Genomic DNA, 10,465 nt, shown 5'->3' on the forward strand with positions numbered 1-10,465 from the left:
GTGGCACCGACATTTCTGCTTTCCAGAGAAACACTTTCAGTTTGACCAGCATGTGGTGGTTGTTTTAAAGTGTAATCTTGGGGCGAGATAAGTTCATTTCAAAAGACCAAATGACAGTAACCCCACAGGAGAAACCCCTGTATCACGAAATAACTTACATGCATGTGACTGTTTTTTTTTGTTTTTTTTCTCATTTAATTTCAAATTGTTTACATCTCTGTCATTAATAATGCGTTCACTGTTGGGTCACAGACTTAATAAAAATGCTAGTAAAGCAATATATTACGTGAAATAAAGACAGCAGAAACATCAAATAAGTCAGCCCAACATGTTTGACTTTATATCTTTCAGTGTTACAGTCATGGCTGAAAATAACAATAGAAATGAACAAGTTACCTGATGACATTTATCACCACAACACAAATCAGAAGGCAGTTTTTTTTTTACCTGGAGGTGACCGCGTTGTCACTACAGCATGACGTCTCAGTGATCCATGATCATTGGTTTTGCTTGTGGAGGCAAATTAAACATGAACTAAAGAGGAATGGATTACAAATGGCTATGAGATGGAAACCAGTGGCGCTAACTGGCAATATAAGTGATAGTCAATGTGTTCACCAAGAGCTTAACCAACCCCTTCAATAAAGTATAGTACTACAACCTAATCACCAGAACAGATATCGCTAAGTAACAAACCACAGATAAGTCAAATCTGTTTCCTCATGTTGTTTGAATTTTTCTATTTATGCCCGGTCAGAGTTAGAATACATCATGATTTGCCTTAAAATATCTGTTTTGTCACCACACAAACAGCTGGTCAGCCGTTTGACACGCCACCACCTTCCCCTCCACCTCCTGATCTGAATGTTAGCTGTAAATCAGCATATAATGTGAACAAGATATGACACGTTTGGTACAAATGTCAGTCTTAGACATATCTGTGGTTTTTGGAAACAGCTAACATTGAAGTATATTATATATATTGTAGTGTTTAGACTTGTCTGCCATAAAATGTTGACAGACAACAAAGAAACAATAATACAATTGTAAAAAATGGTAATTGTAACATAAACCTAGATGTGATTTTATGGAAATGTCCATCCCCTGGTAAACCCTAAAAACTCATCTCTGTCCCTCACAATTACATATTCAGAGTTTTATTTCCATGAAAAAATCCCTCTGTGGTTTCAAAATGGCTTGGATGTAACTTTGGATGACACTCTCTGGTTTATCAGGTTTTAATACAACAATAAAATGTTTTGATTTCTACTGGCCATCTTTCCTTTTTCATTTTATTGTAAATTATTATTAAATCATGTCTGAATCATGACTCACATTCTTAAATGAGCCTGCTCAATCTATCAACGACTCAGAGGAGAGGAAAAAGTGACGTTTTACATCACAGAACAAACAGAACTACACGCTGATGCGTGGAACATGACTTTTAACTGCTTTAATAGCAGTTGTATTTGTTTCTTCTCATCAGTAACCTTCAGACTTTCATTTAAACGCTGACTGTATCCAGGTTATTACACTGACCACAGACTCAGTGTGTCTGCATTAGATAAAAATTATGCAGCACCAAAAGCTCGTAGCTCACCACAGCTAGTGTATAACTGGCTGCAGCAGCTTTACTCCTATGAACTGTGGCCTCACAGGTGGGAACAGGAAGAGCAGATGGAACAAGTTGGTCAAACTGTGAAACTGTGAGGTTCTGAAACTGATTCTAATGAGTAAATAAAGGTTCATGTCCCCACACAAAGCTGCAACATAAAAAGGCTCCAAGTTGAATTTTAATACAATAAAGTCTGCATGATAACATCAAAGTCTTGTTTATTACATAAATCACATTCATTCACCTTTGTTTCACTCCGTTATCTTACCCTGGTGAACCCCCACCCCACAGCAGCTCCACCAGCCCTGTTGGAGAACTGCGTTAGCTAACTGCTAGCTGCTAAGATAAAGACCTTGGTCCATTTTGAAAAGCTTTAAACTCCCCATACAATCATGTCAGTCCAGTTCAGTGAGAAACAATAAGAGATATGATTCATATAAAAATACACAATTTTAACTGTTACATGCACAGCACTACCTGAATGCACACACCATCATTTTTATCAACATGCTCACCTACAAAATGACACAATACCAATCACCTGAAGTAAATTTGTCTGTCCACATTATTTGTACAGGAAAAACCAGACAGTATAATTGTAAAACAGAAAGCAGATATGAAACTGAAAGAAATAAAACCTTTCACTGAGCAGAAGTAGCTCATTTAATTACAGTACCAACAATTCACTGAGTTTCAGTGTGAAGCCATCTCCGTCTGTCAGCTGTCACTAATCAACCTGTAAGACACACAGGACATACAGAAACAAATCTAAATTTTATGCATCAGAGAAATACAAAGTAAGCATTCAAAACCAGCTTCACCAGTTTTTTTGTTGAACATACAGTATGTCATTTCCACCACTAGGGCTCTCTGACTCAAAACAGAACATGAGATGTAAGTAGCCTGGGATCATTGGAATCTTTGCTGTTAAACAACCACCAGTGTGGATGAAAATCTTCTTGACTCAGGCAGAAATATTGACAGAGTAAAGCTGTAGGTCAATGTTCATAATTTAACAACAATTAACCCAAATGTATATATAGTGTGCAATGTATTTTATGTAGGGTTAGGGTTTCCTTTACCATTGATGTACATGCTCCAAATATGTAAATATAATAATCTTACAGAGAAGCCACACAAATTGTAGTGAAAACATGTTAAAATCACATGTGAAATATGTGGAACACATGCTTTGAAACATGTAGGTTGAACTACATCTTTGTTGAGGTTTTGGAACATTTTCATGCCATAATATGTGAAATATAGGAAAAGTTAGCAATGCTTGTTGCTAAAGTAACCGCTAACAACAACCTCAGGGAGCCGTGTCAGGACCAAACAAAGACTCCAAGAGCAGCAGGGAATCCAGTAAGGAGGTTTACAGAATTTAGCAAATAATCTTCATGTGGAGAACTGGACTGTGCCTGTGGTCTGGTGTGGTGATGCAGAGAGAACTAGAACATGGTCTGCAGCCTGCTTAAATGCAGGTGAGCCACATCTCCCTTGACGAGCCTGACTAGTCCCTCCTACCTGACCATTTTCAGAGAAAAAATTCAAATAGAACTCCGCCTCAACACCCATGTAAAGCCCATGTGCACCCCATGTAAACTTATATACTGAATGTGAATTTCATGTACAATCCTGCATACAAAAATAAACTTTGGAGGTTGTTGAAAAATTCATACACTTAATTTTCTATAAAACATTTAACCAAATACAGACACAAATATAAGTTAGGACTACAAGCTGTGATGTTAGAAGGTTAGACGTTTTACATTTCAGATGTAATCGCACAGTCTTTGTGGGAATTTAAATGGATTAACACGGGTAAATACATGGGTTTCATGTGGTGCCACATGTTCACACACGTTGCATCATGTGGCAAACATGGAAAATTCATGTTTTTTCTGTGACAGTCCAGTCTCTACCATTTAACACATGTGACAGGAATGCGGCAAAAAAGTCAGTTGCGTCTCTGTGCTTACCAACTGGATTGTAGAGTAGAAGGCGTCCTCTGGTGGGTTGTGTACTGTGTAGTTGACTGTGCTGCAAGATGCTCCTGGTGGATCTGCTTCTGCTTCTGAATACACATGTAGTTGTCAGTGTACTAGAACACCTAATTAAATTTATTGCTAAATCTGTGATATTCCCAACAGCAGTTACCGATCAAATGGCATTAGATCAGAATGAGTCTCACCGAGTTGTTCATTTTCATCCACGCCCAAGATGTAGTAAACTGGTTTAGACATTTCATCCTCATCTGACAGAGAGAGAGCGAGACGGTGTTAGTCATTTTTGTTTCCGGTTTAGCATCAACCTCAAGTGGACACGGAAATTCATAAGGAAGCAAAGGAGGAAGTCACGAAAAGCAGTAGAAAGAGCGACAGTCGAAAAGAAGACTGTTGTTCTTATCTGGTATGACACCAAACAGTGAGATGTTTTGACTTATGTAACCTACGTACACACACTAAGTGTTTAAATAACATGATCATATGCTGAATTTATCACATTAAAGCAATGGTGATGTATATCATGAAAGGAAAGGAAAATACAAATATTCTTACACCTGTTCATTAAATAACCATGTGGAGATTAGATTAGCCTAGCATAAAGGCTGTCAGCAGGAAGACGGAGCTTGCCTTGGTCTGTCCAGAGTTTAAAAATACACCAGCTAACATCTCTAAACCTTGCTAAATAAGACTATGACCTCCAGTCGACACACACTGCTGAGGGGCCCTTCAGCCTCTTTAGCTCTGTGGTTTTCTTCTGTGGTTCAAGTCCAGGAAGCTCAAGGTACAACGAGCACCTAGACATTTATCACACTCTCCCACGTCCAACGTTGAGTGAGACAAAACCAAGCAGCACTACTGCGTATGAACATTATAATATTTAACACCACATTTATATGCTTTTGAATTACATATTTGCTGTGTTTTGTATATGAGTTTAAACGTAAAGTTAAAACAACATTATAAGTGTGAAGTACCTTTCTTCTTCTTTTTTCTTACAGTGGCATACGTCTCTTTGGCTGCCTCAGCAGGCCTGTACTCTACAGGGAAAGAAAACTGCATTTCAGCTCACATAGCATATACTGGCTACAGACTGAAACACACAAAGCATTTGGCAAAATAAACTCATGTTAAGCGGTTTCGTCTATTCTTTAAGGCATATATTTTCTTCACACAAACAGAGAATCCGTCTTGCTTTAGAAAATCTGCGAATAAACGTCTGTGAAATGAACAAACTGGGTATTTTTGTCTACTGGCTCGTTGGTTGTAGTTGTTCCTGTTTCACAACACAAATGATTCAGCAAGCAGAAGTGAGTGCATCAGACAGGGAGACGTAGCTTTAGCCATTCCAACTCACTTTTAAAAGGTCATTGTGAGGTCATTTTGATCCGCTCCTTGTCTGAAGCACTTTTCTCCTTATGTTACTATGTTTATCATAATCAATGTCGCATTCCTGCAACATTACAGTAACACATAGTTGTTGCTCTCACCTGTTTGATCCTCAGTGGAGCCTGACCCAGGTGATAGTGTGGACAGGTAGAGCCATACTGCTGAACATAAGGGAAAATAACAGTCAGCATTAGCAAATCAGGATTAGAAGGTAGTAGTAGAAGTATCAGACATGATACAGCAAATGTAGCAACTCCCCTGAGTAAACAGTTTGAGTTAGTTCTGTTTTTGTGAGAGTAAATATTACATGAAACGTATTTTTTTTATTTATTGACGTAGTATCACTATAGACTACGGGTGGCAATTTGTGTTTTTCGTAAGCTATCCTGCTGGATTTCCACTAACAACGCCACATTTGATGCATAGATGCTATTAAGGAGAAGTGCACTAAAGTATAAAGCAGAACTGGGCTGACGAGCAATCCACGGAAAATAAAAGAGCTCCATCTACAGACAAACTGCATCAACACCTACAAAGTGTGCACGGCTTTCACTAATGTAGTTTTTAGTGAAATGCATCTGTACCTCTGCTCCAGGGACTTGTGCCAAGGTGACGTAGTCCGACCACCATCAGCAGAACCAGCAATACAACAGTGACAATGATCCAAGGCGTGGAACTGGAGGAGTGCTCTTCTTTATGTTTTTTTGCTGTAAATTCAGGAGACATGAAAAAGATGATGTCTAGTTTCTGGTGCTACAGAAGTCATTTAATAATGAATTCTATATCTCACCTATGACAGCCAAAAGACTTTCCGATGATTCTCCAACTCCAGAGATGTTACACTTGTACTGTCCTTCATCGGACCTGGAAACACTGTGGATGATCATCTCTCCTGTAGAGTTGCTCCTGATCAGGCGGCCATCTTTATAGAAACCAGCTGTGAGGTTGGAGGAAGTCGTCTTGGATCTGCAGCGCAGAGTCACAGCAGCTCCTTCCATCACAGGAAGAGCAGGACTGTCCAGGATCACAGAACCATCTGAACAACATATAGTTGATAATCATTTCATCTTTCATTGATGATGAGTTTATGACAAATTCTTGTTGTCTTAATACAAACGTACTGGTGACAGTGAAGGTGATGTTGTTGCTTCTCTTCCCCTCTCCGTCCTCACACCAGTACTCTCCACCCTCTTCTGGATAAACATTTTTAAAGCTGCAGGACGAGCCTGTTGATGTCGCCCCATCAGTTAGTTTACAATTGGGTTTTTCTACCTCTGACTTATGTACAAATTTCCATTGAACCGAGCCAGATGATGCATCACAGTGTAGAGCTACAGGGTCATATCGAAAGAACTGCTCTCTGTTTGGGTCGACACGAAGAAACAATGAATCTAAAACAAAGACACAAAAGAGGTTTGTTTAACTATAATATGTTTAAATATATATTTTTAAATATACATTCAATATTTTTAAAGAATGAATAACATTTCATAAAAATATAAAAGCAAGGCCATCATAAAGGATCAGTCCATCAAACTCACAACTAAAGACATTTCCTACTTCCTGATTTTCTTTAATACTCTAAAAACAGCAAGAAAATGATCCTTCAAACTAACTGATCAATATAAATGAGCAGATCACTGGTACTTACCAGCTGTGTGATCAAGTGCACTCAGCAGGAACAAAACATTCATTACTGGAGACACAAAAGAGAAGAAAGTTCTCACAGCGACTCTTGTGGGTCGACGCATAGTTCGTCACTGATACGAAAAATACAACGGTCCAGTTAAAAGCCTTGATAACACAGATTTGCATCATGAAACCTGCAACATAATTCATCTCACAGCCTTAAGTTCAAATGAGCACTTTATCTTTTAGTTTGTATCAAACAGAGATGGTCAGTACTCACGCAGGCGGATGCAGAGAGCTGTGACCTCCATGTTGTCTCACTGCTGACTGAACCTCAGACTCAAGTGTACCGTTGGTGAGGACAGGTCTCTTCCTGTGTGGGTTTTCTCAGAGACAGAGCTGCTGTCAGGTAGAAATTAGCCCTCAGTGGTTAGGTTAAGTATCAGAGGGTGGAGACTCGCAGACCTGAAACCAGGACCAGGAACTGAGAGTATTTTACCTCGTTTTGGAAGCATCAGTGAGGCTCAAACAAATATAAAAAAGCTAAACTGCATTTCCAATTGGCCTCCTTGCACCCAAGAACAAAGTCAGAGGCAGTGGTGTAAATCTCCCCCTTTTGGGACATCCTTTAAAAACCACATATGTGATGGTGATGAAGATACAACGTCTTAGTTTAGCACATTAGCATGCTAACCCATGATAATTAGCACTAAAGCCAAAGCAGGCCCACAGCTGAGGCTGATGGGCGTGTCAATGGGTGTTGAGATACTTCTACTGCAAACAAAAATGTCAACCTCCTGGCGCCACCAGAGGAAAATTAGCAGTGTTTAATGAGACAGTGGGATTCATCCTCTGGAGTAACCCAACCCAGTCAAACGTACACACTTGATTTACAAGTCCTACTCTGCCTCCTGCTGTACATCATTCACACTACACCATATGAAAAACAGTTACAAGAATATACATTTTATTTCACATGTATCAATACAAATGTTAAGCACATACATGTGTTTATATACACATTATATGCATATACTGTATATCATTTATGTTATAAACATATTATAACAATATTATCATGATTATATTCTCATTGTTAAAAATGTGTTTTATAACTGTAGGAAGAAAATACAAGCGGAAAGTGAACTTTAATGAGCATTACTGCACGGAACATTTCACACTCAAGTCCAGCACAACCGCAGAGTGTATTCATAGATATGCAGAGATGCTGTGGTCTCTCTGTGGATGGTTTCTCAGAGTTGCGATAAATCGACTTCTGAAAGACTCGTCTTGATATCGTCGCAGCAAGTAACACATCAGCTTCTAGACCCTCAGAGACAAGAGTTAATCAATGGAAAACATGTCTCAGAGCAGCAGGAGATTTAATTTGCATCATTTTATCAAGCATATTTACAGATTTATTTTTATTGTGATTATTTTTGTATTTGCGATGTGATCACATGTTTGCACAACAGGCATTCAATGTTAATGACACATCAGATCAAACTTTCAGGTAAAATATTCAAAGTTCTGTATCGTAGGCAACTGGACTTGTTTCAGCTTCTTCACACCTGGGCCCTAATGACTCTGAAACATAGAGCTCACACATGTCCTTAACGACTCTGTAAGGACGCTCGCACACAGAGTTTAAAAACTATGTGACTCTCCTCCAGTTAGTTAGAACTTCAGTAGCCTCTTGGACGAGAGGTGAAATGTCTTCAAGGAACTGAAACATGTCCAGTTGCCTATGAAACAGCACCTCGTATGACCATGACCTGGATGACTGAGAACCTTCAACAACACAAGTAAAACATGCAAAGATGACGTGGGAGGATGTTTAAATATGATGGGCTGTTAACTGCTTCATTATCTAAGCAAACAAACTAGCCATTAGCGTACTCATCATTTATTTGTCTTTGACCCAGTTCTATTCTTTTATTGTGGTTGTTGCATTTCTATCTGAGTGGACACAAGGTTGTGTTGTTGAACTCTGAGTTTCCCACAGTGAAGCACTCCCAGCAGCCCGAGCAGCATGGCCATCAACACAATGGGGAGAATGACTCTTAATGTGGAGAAGACATTATCAGAGCAGTGATCAGTCTCTGGGTGAAGTGCTGCAAGGACAACAAGGAGTATCTGCTTTAATGACATCAGACAGGGTGTTGAGTCACTGTGTTACATGGTTTCTACAATTGAACTTAAAACTATTATAGTTTAGAATAGTATAGTAGAATGTAGTGTAGTATAGTATATCATACTATATCTAGTAAAGTAGCATGAGTATTGTATCTTGTGTCATGTCTTTGTCTAATTTTCACTGCCAGTGAACAGAATCCAGCCGCAGTGTTTTTTTTTTCCCCAGAATCACATTTTGAAAAGTAAATTAATGTCATTCAAACATGTTTTGCAGTAGAAATGGTTTGTTTCAAACAGAGAAGCTAAAAGAACTCAACATTACCATCGCAGCTATTATTAAAAGCAAAAGGATAAAAATCTGTTATAAAAAGTTGGTACAATTAATAGATGCAGTGCTGAAGCTTTTCAAAGTCTCACCTATGACAAACAACCAGCTCTCTGGCGATTCTCCGACTCCAGAGATGTTGCACTTGTACTGTCCTTCATCAGACCTGGAAACACTGTGGATGATCATCTCTCCTGTAGAGCTGCTCCTGATCAGGCGGCCATCTTTATAGAAACCAGCTGTGAGGTTGGAGGAAGTCGTCTTGGATCTGCAGCGCAGAGTCACAGCAGCTCCTTCAATCACAGGAAGAGCAGGACTGTCCAGGATCACAGAACCATCTGAACAACATATATTTGATAATCATGTCATCTTTCATTGATGATGAGTTTATGACAAATTCTTGTTGTCTTATTACAGACATACTGGTGACATTGATGGTGATGTTGTTGCTTCTCTTCCCCTCTCCGTCCTCACACCAGTACTCTCCACCCTCTTCTGGATAAACATTTTTAAAGCTGCAGGACGAGCCTGTTGATGTCGCCCCATCAGTTAGTTTACATTTGGCTTTTTCTACTTCTGACTTATGTACAAATTTCCATTGAACCGAGCCAGATGATGCATCACAGTGTAGAGCTACAGGGTCATATCGAAAGAACTGCTCTCTGTTTGGGTCGACACGAAGAGACAATGAATCTAAAACAAAGACACAAAAGAGGTGTGTTCACCTATAATATCTTGAAATATATATTTTTTCAAAATATATAGTAACATTTTGTTAAAGCATGAATAACAGCACATAAAAACATAAACCCAAGGCCATTATAAGGATCAGTCCATCAAACTCACAACCAAAGACATTTCCTACTTCCTGCTTTTTTTAAATACTCATCTACCAACCCCCAAAAAAAACATATGCTTCAAGCCAACTGATCAATATAAATGAGCAGATCACTGGTACTTACCAACTGTGTGATCAAGTGCACTCAGCAGGAACAAAACATTCGTCACTGGAGACATAAAAGAGAATAAAATTCTTACAGCGATAACACAGTTCTGCATCACGATACCTGTGACATAATTTGTCTCACGGTTTGAGGTTCAAACCAGCTCTTTATCATTTTTTATCAAACAGAGACGGTCAGTACTCACACAGGCGGATGCAGAGAGCTGTGACCTCCATGTTGTCTCACTGCTGACTATCTGAATCTCGGACTGACATGTACTATTGGTGAGGACAGGTCTCTTCCTGTGTAGGATTTCTAAGAGACAGAACTGCTACCAAGGTAAATAAAACCTCAGTGGTTAGGCTGAATTTCAGTGGGTGGAGCCAAAAAAACAAAGCAGGCTTATGTAGGTTAAGAATAT

The 10,465-nt window shown here is 39.1% G+C and overlaps 2 protein-coding genes across 8 annotated transcripts; both read right to left on the reverse strand.

Moving 5' to 3' along the window:
• Nucleotides 1-901: 901 nt before the first annotated feature.
• Nucleotides 902-7,360, reverse strand: LOC119027388 (low affinity immunoglobulin gamma Fc region receptor II-a-like). 7 transcript variants are annotated; one of them, XM_037112548.1, is made up of 10 exons: nucleotides 7,139-7,355; nucleotides 6,662-7,038; nucleotides 6,132-6,401; nucleotides 5,801-6,046; nucleotides 5,595-5,717; nucleotides 5,112-5,171; nucleotides 4,599-4,661; nucleotides 3,810-3,872; nucleotides 3,598-3,692; nucleotides 902-2,351 (listed from the first exon to the last, which is right to left on the reverse strand). In XM_037112548.1, exons 2-10 carry the CDS (start codon nucleotides 6,759-6,761, stop codon nucleotides 2,343-2,345), a joined length of 1,029 nt encoding a protein of 342 aa, XP_036968443.1. In that variant the 5' UTR covers nucleotides 6,762-7,038; nucleotides 7,139-7,355; the 3' UTR covers nucleotides 902-2,342. The 7 variants fall into 7 exon arrangements, with proteins under 7 accessions (XP_036968443.1, XP_036968447.1, XP_036968444.1 ...); XM_037112552.1 differs by having other exon boundaries at nucleotides 6,662-6,706; nucleotides 6,920-7,353; XM_037112549.1 differs by lacking the exon at nucleotides 7,139-7,355 and having other exon boundaries at nucleotides 6,662-6,770; nucleotides 6,920-6,974.
• Nucleotides 7,361-7,751: 391 nt separating this feature from the next.
• LOC119027475 (Fc receptor-like protein 5) lies at nucleotides 7,752-10,359 on the reverse strand. The gene is made up of 5 exons (XM_037112692.1): nucleotides 10,250-10,359; nucleotides 10,063-10,107; nucleotides 9,524-9,793; nucleotides 9,193-9,438; nucleotides 7,752-8,753 (listed from the first exon to the last, which is right to left on the reverse strand). Exons 1-5 carry the CDS (start codon nucleotides 10,278-10,280, stop codon nucleotides 8,575-8,577), a joined length of 771 nt encoding a protein of 256 aa, XP_036968587.1. The 5' UTR covers nucleotides 10,281-10,359; the 3' UTR covers nucleotides 7,752-8,574.
• Nucleotides 10,360-10,465: the final 106 nt, after the last annotated feature.

This window comes from Acanthopagrus latus, chromosome 10 (genome assembly GCF_904848185.1).
Source record: "Acanthopagrus latus isolate v.2019 chromosome 10, fAcaLat1.1, whole genome shotgun sequence".
NCBI classification, from domain to species: domain Eukaryota; kingdom Metazoa; phylum Chordata; class Actinopteri; order Spariformes; family Sparidae; genus Acanthopagrus; species Acanthopagrus latus.